General features: G+C 43.1%; 1 protein-coding gene across 2 annotated transcripts; it reads right to left on the bottom strand.

Moving 5' to 3' along the window:
- Window positions 1–9190: 9190 nt before the first annotated feature.
- LOC311107079 (uncharacterized protein) lies at window positions 9191–13857 on the bottom strand. 2 transcript variants are annotated; one of them, XM_084149538.1, is made up of 3 exons: window positions 13794–13857; window positions 12753–12950; window positions 9191–12574 (listed from the first exon to the last, which is right to left on the bottom strand). In XM_084149538.1, exons 2-3 carry the CDS (start codon window positions 12862–12864, stop codon window positions 11526–11528), a joined length of 1161 nt encoding a protein of 386 aa, XP_084005664.1. In that variant the 5' UTR covers window positions 12865–12950; window positions 13794–13857; the 3' UTR covers window positions 9191–11525. The 2 variants fall into 2 exon arrangements, with proteins under 2 accessions (XP_084005664.1, XP_084005665.1); XM_084149539.1 differs by having other exon boundaries at window positions 13508–13795.
- Window positions 13858–14138: the final 281 nt, after the last annotated feature.

Below are 14138 nucleotides of genomic sequence, written 5' to 3'. Positions count from 1 at the left end.
AAAAATATAAAAGCAAAGGGCTTTTGATTAACGACATCTGCTGGTTCTTGTGTGGTACATCAGCTGTTATAAATACTGTAGCTACTCCTATCACTCCCTTCGTCAGTAGGAGTCAGTATAATTCTCAATTTCCAGAGACAAGTACCTGCTAAATGTGTTCGTTTGCTTTCTCTTTTACTCTTGTTGTGGGATGGTCGAGGTTTTGTATCTCAGTAGTAGCCACCGAGAAATACAAGTAAAACTAAATGAATAGAAAAAGATTAGGTTTCGATGTCTTGCTAAGGCTGCACTGCAGCGTCTACTCACAGGCGCTGTCCCACTACTGGACGGCACGGGGGCTTTGACCTGCTTCGTTTCCGACCTGGGCCGGTGCACCCCTCCTTAGACGACCTGGTGACCCCAGGCTCCCCCGGGAGCACCATATCGATACCGAACTTAGTGTGGACACCCGTTCGACATAGCACGCTACAGCCCAGAGCTCCTCAGCTCACTCGATCCGCCAACCTCAGCCTCCCAGTGGCTTGGATTATAGGCACGCGCCACCGCGCCCGGCGAGAAGCTTGGTTGCAGGTAAAGGTTATAAAGGGAGTAGTATGTGGCGTCATTTCGAATGACGCTGTAGGCAACAGTCCTTTTATTTGCAATGTCAATGGGAATAACTAAAAAGTGCTGCTGACTAGCTTGTTAGAAATTAAATAAATAGTGGAAGTGTAGCCTACAGAAAAAAACACACCTGTAACTGACACTGAGTTTGAAATATTGTATTATTTATTTAAAAAACAGTTTCAGAAATTCAGTAACATTTTTAGAAAAAGCAGTGCTCATTTTAAGTCTGCTTAGGCAAGAAAATATTAATTAAACATAACCAACGAATTTCCCCATGCTGACAGAAAATAAAATAAATCACATCAACCATGCTTTGATATCTGCACCCCTACTGCATGCAGGAAAAAAATAACAAAAAGGCATGTAAAAAATATATTGAAAGGTGATAATACAACTATTAATACATCTTCCAGAACATATGCACTATCATTAACATTAGTTGTCAAAAAACATTTATAATGTCCTCTCTTACTCAATCAATAAAGCTACAGACAGTTTGAATGTCCTAGTCGAGAACAGGGAGAAGAGTGAGTACCATGGGTACCCCTACAATTAACACACACAATTCTTTCCACCGATACTACACATTCATTTGTCTCATGACCTCCTGCACTCTTCTCACATCTAGGAATGTCCCTCCCGATTCCATTTCAGTTTATAGATCTGAAGGTCAGAATATGTGAGAGGAATTAGTTGCATGCTCCAACAATTGGCCTATGGATGAATCGATGGAACCATTCATAATGTTAAGGCCTATCCAGTCCTTTCAGATCTGTGAACATTGAAGGTGTGGGAACTAAGGAGGAGGAGCTAGGAAACTAAATGGAACTTGGCCAATGCCTGTGACTCACCTGCTTTTAGGCGGCTCCTCCTGGTTGTGTAAACAGTGACTACAACAAACATGATGGTCAGTGCCACAAAGAGAACTACCGGTATGCGGATGGGCAACTCAACAACATTACTGGTACCTGAACAATGAGATAGACAGGCATTGGTTAAACACAGTCAATCACTTGGATTAATTTATATGAAAGTCAAGTTTGTATCACAAAACAGCCACTAGATGTTGCTGAAGACCAATATCCATCAACCAAACACCTCTACAACTTCACCTCTATCTGAACACCATAGAGCTTAGCGTTTTCATTTGTGCATAATGAGTTAGTTACTTTGATTGTTCAGACCATTCACTAAATATGTTTTTGGTTATATAACATCTTAAATCTGGAGTAGTAGTATTTTGGCATCCCAGAAGACCAGAAATTCACACAGGAAGAGAGAAGTATGAATGTCATCACAGCAAAGTTAAATACTTTAATATCAAGGTTTAGTTGCATGTAGAAATGCATGCTCTGTATTGACCAAGGCAATACATCTGACTTTGGCCCAATGCTGTACCACTCAAACAATCTACTATACAACTGAGAAAGGAAATAGTCTAAAATACAATACCAGCAGAAGATGCGGAGGTGGCTGACAAGGCTGGTCTTGCTGTAATGGCTGTACTCCCTGGATAGTAGTTTATAGTAGTAAAACATTTTTTTTACATTTCATACAGAACCAGTTCCTATTTCTACAGTGTATGTTAGGGTGGCAGATGTACTTACCCATTGGGCACAGACGTCAATTCAACATCTATTCCACATTGGTTCTATGTAATTTCATTGAAATTATGTGGAAACAACGTTGATTCAACCAGTGTGTGCCCAGTGGTTATTGATGAAATGGGAGATATACATGTTACCTGAGAATGTAGAGGTGTCCAGGAAGGTCCCCACTTTTCTATTCTTAGTCAGCTGACACATCCACTTCTTGTTGTTGTCTTCCCTTTGGATTGCCACAGTCAGAGTGATGTCACAGCCAGACATCTGTGTGACCTGGTGTCTGGAGTCTCCCTGCAGATCTAATCCACCCAGCTCAGAGTAACACCACTAATGATGAGTGGGTTACACTTTCCATAATAAGTCCATAATAGGCGAGCAGAGAGCATCTTAATGTTACTGATCCATCAGGCTTTAGATCTGTCTCTGGTGTGCATGATAAGACCGAGAAAGACAATTAGATATTTTAACATGTAGAGAACAGTCAGACCCTAAACTCAGTCTCTCTGCTCTGTTGTTATGTTCTTCCTTTTTCACCCTCAGTCGAGATCTCAATTTACTGTTGCGAGTTAGAATAGTAGAATACACAAGGTGCAATTTCAAAATGTGGATGTGCATCAGCAGTTTTTCTCTTGTTATGTCAGTCACTGATAGTCAGTCAATTAGCCCATGTCAGCTAACGTTATTTTAGATTGCTAAATTAGTTTAGCGGCCAGCTATTCTAAACTTGTTATCATGGTAGAATTACCGGCTGGTGCCCCCCATTGATTTTGTTAGTTAGTCTCACTCAGATATCATATCGTGAATGGATGTGGGCACGCAGACCCGCAAGCAACTGCAGCCCCTCCCGTTGAGTTCAGATTTTTGTGGCCCCAGCCCCCATCAAAGTTGCCCATCCCAGACCTAGAAGAACGCTAAAGCTTCGTCTGGGATTTAACGCACCGTCTCGACACTTACATCACAACAAAGAGAAGAAGATAACTTTATTTAGATGAGGGTTTTATTTTTAGTAGAACTGAAAAAAGTTATAATTTAATACAGTTGAAATGTTTACAAATTAGATGCGCTGAAATGAAAGCAACTTCCGAAAATGAACACTCGGATTATAGTGATATTATGTCTGATCTCGCAAAAATATGTTTAGATAGGTGTAATCCAAGCCTGTTGATTTGTAATCCTGCTATTGACACACTTGTTGAATTATGCAAGAAAATGTGACAACAACAGTAACTAATGAGGCAGTCGAGACATATATGCAAATATACCTGGTGTATCTATGCAAATGAGGCACATATAATTGTCTTTATTTTAACACAAAATATGAAAAAATACCTGATACAATAAGAAAATGTAGATATGAGTGCATTCTATGAAAAAAACACGTGAAATTTTACAATAAATTGAATACCTGAATTCCCACCAAAATCAATAAACTCCATTCATTATTTGTTCATACCAGTTAAATGTTTTATGTGCAATATAATTCAGTCAATAGCTGATGGATTATGAAAATTCTAAAAGTTTGGAGTATCTTCATCCATTGTCCAACTGTTGCATTTATTATAATAGTTATTAAAACAGTTTTAACACTTTTCGGTCTACAATACCCACCCCTATCTCACTAACCAAAGACCAGATCAATTACAGAGATCAGATAAATGTATCCCTCCTAAACCCACGGGCCTGGGCCTGGGAGGGCAGTACTTCTTCTGCCAACATTTTCTGTAGATCGTCCGCAGATAGGTCTCGAACTTCCAGAAAACGTTCAGCCGCTTCTAAAGCAATGTCAATTTTTGCCCAGCACAATTTACAACCATCGTGATGAAGTCCTGAAACCTGGATTTGTCAAAGCACAGTTGCTGGGGACCCCACGTTGTAATGGAAACATTCACTGTTGGTCCTTCTGTAACAGCAACAGAGGGAGCGTTCCCTCCTACTCTACCATCAACCCTTCTCACCGCCTCTGCATAAGTAACACCCTGTCATATTCTGACTTTAGCTACCTGTATCTATTTCACTTTTATCGGGCACTCTGAAGACCTGTCTTTATGATTTCCTCCACAGTTACTACACTGACTGTGCTCGTCCTCCAGGCATGTCTCCACTAGATGGAAAACCACCACACCTGGTACATCTAGGCTGCTCCTTCCTACATACTGATGCTACATGACCACATTTCTGGAAACACTGCAGCACAGTAGGCACCAATGCTCTAATCGGGTAGCTAACCTATACCAACCATTACTCAAGAGGGAAGATACTACAAAATAGGTGTGTGCCGATCTCGTTGTACTCCTATCCGTTTTTATCATACTTGATACTTGTAATCGGATTTACTCGTGATCGGAAAACCCGTAGGTGCGCTTTAAATGCTGGTAAAGGCTATACCTAAGGTGCTCTTTCACTCAGAGTGCATCTCAGAGCACATCGTTATGTTCCTTCACTCATTCACACACATTGTTAAAGAAGAAAATGCACGATTTACTTACTTAGTCCTATTAAATTATCAACGAAATAGGCTAATAAATAGCCTAATGCATGGCTGGCTACTACTGCCTGCATTTATTCCAGACACAGATTTAGAAGAAGGTAGGATAATTCCCTTGCCCCATATGTTGTTTAATTTTCGAGAGGAGCACAACTTCTCTCCCGACACTTATGCCACAACATTTGTACAATCAAAATAGACGATGTACATTTGTAATTTTATTTTCGAATGAACTGTCGCCCGGTAAACATGCGTGGGCCATAATAAATAATAATAGCAAGAAGCATGGACTTGGATCAAGACATAACGACAGACGTCGTCAGCAATGTAATAATTATAAGGACAGACAAAGTAGGCCTACTAAACAACGCCAAGTTGACAAACAAAAACAACCATATGGCGTCATCAAAGTCGACAGGAAATAACTAGATTGAACAACAATGACTAGCAACAGATTCTGATTCATACACACTAGCTACGGATTCTGATTCATACACAATGTTTGGAGAAGGGGAGACTTGTGCACTGAGCAGTGTTGCCAACTCCTCAGTAAGGAGCTGTTGGCTGTCCTAAAAGTTGCTAGAAGTCGCTAAATGACGTCATCACCAATTTGCATAATTGGCCATGTGCATGTAATTGTGATGGACGCTGTAGGAGAGAGGAATAACGTTGTGGGAGAGACAAAAAGTGAGTAAAAAACACCCTACATTTACATCCCGCCCTGAATGTAAGCCAGGGCGGGATCAGCCAGCTACAGCTTCCCGCATGCGCGATTCATTTGCAGTCTGGACATGGAGGGGTGAACATCTCCTGCTCTGACTGCAGCTGGGAGGGACTGCTGCGCGAGGACTGGGCCGCCTGTGAGTGCTTTGGGACTGGGTGGGGCCCACAGCAGCACCCGCTGCTCGTTGAGAAGAGTAAGAACGATACATGCTTTCACGTCAGAGTCTCCAAAAGTCTCCAATAACACCAGAAAAAGTTGCTAGATTTGTCGCTAGTCGCTTTTTTGAAAATGTGTCGCTAGAGGGGTCTGAAAACTCGCTAAATATAGCGACGAAGTTGCTAAATTGGCAACACTGGCACTGAGATGAGTGACTGTGAGTGAAACAGAGTCGCACGTGTCTGTCTGGGGAAATGAGAGCAGAGGGAGAGCAGCTTGTTCTAATCCAATCGTTGCAGCAGGATCAACTGATACCCCGCCCATTACTTTACAGACAGAATAACTAGCCAATAGTTGTTTAGAACACACAGCGCTTCACACTGTTTGAGAGATGCGTGCTGGCAGCTGAATTTTTTTTCTTCTTCCGATCACCGGATAATTACAAACAATACTTGCTTCATAATTGTATTTGGAAAATTCTCCATATCCGTTACGATACTCGTTTTGTCTGAGTACTCGGCACACCCCTACTCCAAAATCAAAATATAACAATACTGACAAGCTCTCCTCCTTCAGGCTGCATTGGTTGCGGCTCAGTCGTCAGGCATCACACACGCCAAGCACTTTCTTATTTAGTTGCACAGCCACTACACGTAAAGGCACTGTCATCATCCCCTTGAGAGGAGCCCATTCTTCAGACACGGCAGCCGCAGCTTGCATTCCAGGTGACTACCTCATGAAGCTGGTTGAGAGAATGCCAAGAGTGTGCAAAGCTGTCATCAAGGCAAAGGGTGGCTACTTTGAAGAATCTAAAATCTAAAATATATTTTGATTTGTTTAACACTTTTTTGGTTACTACATTTACATTTAAGTCATTTAGCAGACGCTCTTATCCAGAGCGACTTACAGTTAGTGCATACATTATTTATTTTTTTACTACATGATTCCATATGTGTTATTTCATAGTTTTGATGTCTTCACTATTATTCTACAATGTAGAAAATAGTAAAAATAAAGAAAAACCCTTGAATGAGTAAACTTTTGACAGGTACTGTAAGTATTCAGACCATTTGCTCTGAGACTCAAAATTGAGCTCAGGTGCATCCTGTTTCCATTGATCATCATTGAGATGTTTCTACAGCTTGAGTGGAGTCCACCTATGGTAAATTCAATTAATTGGACATGATTTGGAAAGGCACACACCTGTCTGTATAAGGTCCCACAGTTGACAGTGCATGTCAGAGCAAAAACCAAGCCATGAGGTCGAAGGAATTGTCCGTAGAGCTCAGACACTGGATTGTGTCGAGGCACAGATCTGGAGAAGGGTGCCAAAACAATTCTGAAGAATTGAAGTTCCCAAGAACACAGTGGCCTCCATCATTCTTAAATGGAAGAAGTTTGGAACCACCAAGACTGCAAACTGAGCAATCAGGGGAGAAGGGCCTTGGTCAGGGAGGTGACCAAGAACCGGATGGTCACTCTGACAGAGCTCCAGAGTTCCTCTGTGGAGATGGGAGAACCTTCCAGAAGGACAACCATCTCTGCAGCACTCCACCAATTAGGCCTTTATGGTAGAATGGCCAGACAGAAGCCACTCCTCAGTAAAAGGCACATGACAGCCTGCTTGGAGTTTGCCAAAAGGCACCTAAAGGACTCTCAGACCATGAGAAACAAGATTCTCTGGTCTGATGAAACCAAGATTGAACTCTTTGGCCTGAATACCAAGCATCACATCTGGAGGAAACCTGGCACCATCCCTACGGTGAAGCATGGTGGTGGCAGAATCATGCTGTGGGGATGTTTTTCAGCAGCAGGGACTGGGAGACTAGTCAGGATCGAGGGAAAGATTAACGGAGCTAAGTACAGAGAGATCCTTGATGAAAACCTGCTCCAGAGCGCTCAGGACCTCAGACTGGGGCGAAGGTTCACCTTCTAACAGGACAACGACCCTAAGCACACAGCCAAGACAATGCAGGAGTGGCTTCGGGACAAGTCTCTGAATGTCCTTGAGCGGCCCAGCCAGAGCCCGGACTTGAACCCAATCAAACATCTCTGGAGAGACCTGAAAATAGCTGCGTAGTGGTGCTCCCTATCCAACCTGACAGAGCTTGAGAGGATCTGCAGTGAAGAATGGGAGAAACTCCCCAAATACAGGTGTGCCAAGCTTGTAGCATCATACCCAAGAAGACTCGAGGCTGTAATCGCTGCCAAAGGTGCTCCAACAAAGTACTCATCGCTGCAACTCCCCAACGGGCTCTGGAGGCAAAGGTCGAGTCTTGCGTCCTCCGAAACATGACCCTGCAAACCGCGCTTCTTAACACCCGCCCGCTTAACCTGGAAGCCAGCCGCACCAATGTGTCGGAGGAAACACTGTTCAACTGACGACCGAAGTCAGCCTGCAGGCACCCGGGCCCGCCATAAGGAGTCACTAGAGCGCGATGAGCCAAGTAAAGCCCACCTGGCCAAACCCTCCCCTAACCCAGATGACGCTGGGCCAATTGTGCGCTGCCCTATGGGACTCCCAATCATGGCCGGTTGTGATACAGCCCGGGATCAAACCCGGGTCTGTAGTGACACCTCTAGCACTGCGATGCAATGCCTTAGACCGCTGCGCCACTCGGGAGGCCCCCTCAGTTTTTTATTTTTAATACATTTGCAAATATTTCTAAAAACCTGTTTTTGCTTTGTCATTATAGGGTATTGTGTTTAGATTGATGAGGGAAAAAAAACAATTTAATCAATTTTAGAATAAGGCTGTAACGTAACAAAATGTGGAAAAAGTCAAGGGGTCTGAATACTTTCCAAATGCACTGTAATGTATGATAATTAAAGGCTTGATTCTGACGACATACTCAAGGCACGGTTCGTTCAGATCAAATGGTCACAAGAGCAGAGAGAAAGGCCAGTGCCTGTTGCGCACCGCACACATTACCCACCTTGCAATCTGAACGGAGGTAGTCAGCATTTTCTTACTATTTAACCATGAACCTGGAGGTTTTATGTCATTTTATGAGGCATTTCTTACCTTGTTTCAAAGTAGCCTAGCCAAAATCAGGCCATCCTTATGTCATCGAAACCAGCATTTCTATCATGTTATATTGGTTTTCAAATCAACTTTCTTTCATTGTCCAGCAGCCAAAGACACAATCCTAGTCATATTAGCAACCCCATGCTAGTTTTTGCATCTTTAGATCTCCCCTCTTTCTAAATTGTCACATGAAACCGCTCAAATGTGCGTTGTGCTTTTTAGAACGGTGAGGGTGTGTTCCTGCTAATTGCATTTAGGATCATTCGCATGTAACCTATACTGCCGTGTGTGCATTGCTGCGCTTACCACAAAGTAATATAGCTTTCTTATGTAAATGTGGACTCTTACCTCTTGTCAACATGCTTGCTTATGCTCCTGCTTTGAAGTGAGAGGAAGAACATTCACATCCCATCTCTGGATTATTAGTATGTTTTTATTTTACTGTCAGTTGTCTGTTCACTTGGTTTCCTCTATCACGACTTCCTTAGTGTTTCAATCTAAAATAACCAAATATAGAGGAGTGTGTGTGCTCAATTAGCTATATTGACTCAGATAGTATCATGCTTCATCACCAGACAGAGACCATGTTCTTTGAAATAAAGTTTATTAAGCAAGCAATGCATCTTAAAAAAAGTACAAAAAAGGTTAACTTCAGCAACACAAACACAGATAATGCATTTACTGATCATCGTTCAACTAAAGGATGCTCTGATTTGCATAGCTGCAAAAAGAGTGTTTTCAAGGTCCATCCTTTTAGAAAATGTATAATTTAAAGAAGAATAGTAATAGAAAAACATTGGTACATCATTATCTGTTAGGGCTATGGATAATTTGTCATCAATCACGATCTATTACCGATGTGCTACTGAAACATTGAGAAATACAATCACAATTAATGTATGTCTTTGCGATAAGGAGGCAGGATAACAATGATATAGAAAAAGCTGCCAACATTTAAATACAAGACTCACAATTCGAGTCAAGTTTCAAAATATTTTTCCAATCAACAATAGCAAACATTTACACTTTTCACCTATTCAAACTGTGGTAACAAGCAAATACATGTCTTATTCAGTTTTTAAAGATGATAAATTCAGGAAGCTCAAATGTTTAAATGGCTGACCTGAGGCCTATTACTAGTATTTACACTGAAGATAACATCTAGCAAATGAGCAAATGATATCACATTCGTTGTATTTGTAACAACTCTGAGGCACACAAACCATTAAAGATGCTTTGCAGGACAAAATATCAAGATGTGGCACTAAGGCCTACTGTATGTCTGAGAGTCTAACTCCTTTTTTTCATCCTTGACACCACATAATCAATTGTCTAAATAGGCCATGAATGACCAAACATTGAACAGAGAGAGATACTGTATGTTGCTGTGTCTATTACAAAACACAAAGAATAACAGATTAAAAAATAACTTTACCTTATGATAAATTGTGCCAACTTAGTGTAACTTCCCACACCATTTTTTTTATTTTTTATTTCAAGGCATTCATTTTATGAAGAGAAGTATATGTTATTAGCGCTTGGTTCAGCACAGTAAAGGCGCTTTTATTTATATTTCAATGCACATCGACTAAAAGGACAACGATTGAAACTATCAATAAAAAACATCCCTTTAGCAACATAAAAAAAGAAGCTATGCAGGTTCGATGTTCTCAAATGAATCTTCATATCTGCCTTGGAGAAAATAAGTAACACTCCATATAAATTCCTTTGGAACTACCTTCTAATTATTTGAGTGCAAATACAATAAAATGTTTTAAATAAACTTCAGCTTTTGGATAAGGCCTTGACAATTCTCTTACAAAAATTATGACAAAAAGATTTCAGCCCATCTTCCATTTGGGGGGTTTTCTTCAGTCTTTGTTGTATAAAAAATGCTTTGATGAACACTATCCTCGCTAGAGTCCTAAAGGAGTCTTTATGTAAATCACTGTCTTTAGTCCATGAATTCATGAGGAAAAAATAATTCTGTGTTGCTTGCTTTCCATTCTCCTTAGATGTGCTCCAGTGGAAACCTACTGTATAAGTGGCTACCCACTGGGCACAGACGTCAATTCAACGTCTATTCCACATTGGTTCCACATTCCAAACAAAGTTGATTCAACCAGTGTGTGCCCAGTGGGTATTGTAAAACGTATCAATAAACATATTTGTTTTAGCCTAAATTAACACCATATATTTTAATCAAAAAATTGTGGTTTTGTTGAGTTTAATTCAGGTACCCACTCAGCACTCTTACTAACTATACCATGCAAGCCTTCTTCAAAATAGGCCTATTTTACTCATCACGATGACGGCTATAAGTGTCAGTTGGTGGGCACTTTCAGCTTCCAGTAAAAAAGTCCCTTAGGGCTTATCTCAGAGATACTCAGAGCACAACAAGACTTCTTCTAAGAAGCAGGAAGGCGGTTTGACAGGAAGATGGTGAGCCAGGCTGGGTACAACAGAAAAGAGAGAATGCAACGTCCACCACCCTATTCCCCAAACACTATAAATAGGATCAAAGTAGTGCACTATATAGAGTCATGGTAGTGCACTATATAGGGAATAGACCGATTTCATATTGTACAGAAGCCTCCCATCCACCCTGGCCTGGTTTAGGGGGTAAGGCAGGCAGGCTACAGTGTTTACTGGGAGTGTGCCTGGCCTGATTTAGGGTAAAGCAGGCAGGCTAGTGTGTAGAGGGAGTTTGCCTGGCCTGGTTTAGGGCAGCTGAACCAGGCAGCAGTGCAGGGAGACTACTACTAGTGTGCAGGTCAGAGTATCTGTCTTTTTGTGTGATCATTGTGGGCACATTTCTGCCGGTCCAGCTTCCTCAGTCAGCCAAAGTCCCAGCCTCCCCCACCTCAACTCAGTCTCTCCCCTAGTCTAACATATTAAACCCTGCTTTTACTTAGTCCAGGTCTAAGCTGTATCTGCCTTTAAGCTGCTCTGCTGCCCACTACCCTTTCCTTTATCTTCTGTCTCTTTCTCTTCTTCCTGGAGGCTGGTCTGCAGCTTGCTCCAGATGCTGGTGTCTCCGGTCTGCAGGGCCTGCAGGAAGAGGTTGGTGTGCTCCTTGAGCCGGTCCAGGTCTCCCTGTGTCCTGCGGTTCTGACGGAGCAGGTCCTTGGTTCTCAGGGTGATGTCCAGCAGGCCAGACTTGGACAGGATGTTGTACGTGTTGCAGAAGCGCTTACGCTTGATGTCGTGGTCATCGCCATCGCTGTTGTCGTCATGGCAGCTGTTGTCATTGGTTGTGGCGGCGGTGGGTTGTGGGAGGGAGAGGGGCTGGGACTTGGGTTTCTCAGGGTGCTCAAAGTTGAGGGTGTGAGAAGGGGTTACGGTAAAGGACGGAGCGGGGGTGAACTCTGATCTACTGACAGCGGGAGAGGGTCTAGCAGGACTGCTACAGGCACTGGAGTCTGTGAGGGAGAGGGTGAGAGTGAGCCTGCGCTGGGGAGAGGGGGACAGAGAACTAGTTGGAGGAGGGAGACTGGGGGTGCTGGAACCAGAAGAAACAGAGCTAGAACTACCAGACTGCTGCCTCTGCTGTTTGTCTCTGTGGTTGTGATGGCGCTCCCGGTGGCTGGACGACAAACCGCCTCTCTCTGACCCCGAGGAGGAAGAAGAGGAGGAAGAACAAGAGCTTCCTCTCCCAGAGGAACTCGAGCTGTCCCCAGGGTGAGGGGCAATCTTGGGGTAGGACCTGAGGATGGGAAGGAACTTTTTTGGGCGCCGGTGTTTAGAGGAGGCCTCCTTGGGGTTGGAGGTGGTGCGGTGGGAGACCACAGGTTGTAGGAAGACCACCTGAGGCTGCTGGATGATCATGGGGGGTATGTTGGAGTAGGACCCCCCCACCACAGCTAGCTGTGAGGGTTGTGCCCCCAACACTGATCCAGGGCGCTGAACCTCTCTTTTGGACACCGAGTGCGACGAGCCCTCAGAATCTGTCGGGTCTATGGTGCTGGCATCTGTAGAGGGAAGGAGGAGAAGTACGATTCAGTGTTATCGGGAGCAGAAAATAAAGACAACTTCAATGATATGGTGGGAGAAGACAGTTGGGAATCAATAAAGGGAAGTGTAGTAGAAATAAGATGATAAAGATGGGCGTGAAGACATCAGAGTTAAATAACCATGTGAAGGACTAACCTGAGAAGCCAGAGTCTCTCTCTGAGTCTGTTCTGGAGCTTCCAGACTTCATGGTTCGTAGTTTTCCCATGTTCCTAGAGTGCCCTTCTGCTTTCCTCTTGGTACTACTCATCTTGTCTCTGTTTCTTTTCAATGGTCTTGTCACTCACCCAGACTACTACGCCCACATCAGTGTAGTTAGTAGAATGGATAGGGAACCTGGGATGCACCAAAATAAATGTCAGCATTATGATATGGTTACTACATGCCTATTACTACTCATTCGTTCCGTTCTAGGGGGCGCAATACATTTGGACATCTTGCCGGTACCAGCCAACTGGCTAGAAAACATTTTCCAGTTTTGCAGCCAATCATAGCATGTCGTTCCCACCAATGTAGGACACTGAAAACGTCAGACCTGGGGTGGGTAGAGTAGACTACTCTCTATTTTCTTATTCTGCTAGAATCTTGCGGTTTCTGTGTCCTTGCTGCTAGGATCATATTTCATATATTGTTATTGTCCTTGCTGCTAGGAGGATCATATTTCAGTAGCTAGTTGCAGTTTTAGCATAATAGCTAGCTAGCTAACGTTCCTCCAATTTCTAGCTATTGAAGTTAGCTAGCTAGCTAGCTACTTGGTTATTACGGACTACTACACGTAGCAAGCTACAGTTTTCTCAAACGTATTAGCTAGCACCGATTACATTACAGAACAATGCATAGAAATGATTGAAACAGTACAAATGTATTTCGTGCCCTTGCCCAACCGACCCTACCTTGTGACCGAACGTTCCCAGTCTCCGCGCGCCACAGTCTGTCTGTCTGGTGTGACAGTGTAGTGTCCGCAAGTACAAATATACACGGTGCTGTACACGGGACTAGATTTATGGTACACCCCTGTCAGCTAGCGCACATACAGGGAGGAATGCCACGAGAACCCGCTGTGACGATTTCTTGCTCGAGACCGTGCAATTTTTAGAATGACCAACAATGCTCTACCGGCGGTGAAAAGCAGGAGCGGACAAAAAAATAGTCTTCTAATCCAGAATTGTTATACCTCACCTATCCATATTTGGAAGTTGGTGGGCGTCTCGTCGTGTTCTAAGTGTGGAGAGTTGTGGACACGTCACATTCTTTTGTCTATCTAGACCGCCCACTACTTAGATTTCGCGGCCTCTCATTGGTCGATGAGTTGGCACTAAACTAAGAAACGTGACCATATGCCAAGAGTGTGGCACGTTGATCACGTTGTGTTAAATAGTAAACCATGTGAGTTGTACAGTACAGGCATTTCGAATGTATGGGGAATCCGTGACGTGAGACCTAGTCTTCTGTTACGTTACATAAAAGTTCTCAGCCACCATGTCCTAAACCTAACCTTTGGCTGTCAAGGCTCCTCTTGCAAAG

Source organism: Coregonus lavaretus (assembly GCF_964263955.1).
Source record: "Coregonus lavaretus genome assembly, chromosome: 31".
Classification (NCBI taxonomy): Eukaryota; Metazoa; Chordata; class Actinopteri; order Salmoniformes; family Salmonidae; genus Coregonus; species Coregonus lavaretus.
The sequence above is the reverse complement of the archived record's forward strand: the minus strand, read 5'-3'. Positions and strand labels throughout refer to the sequence as shown.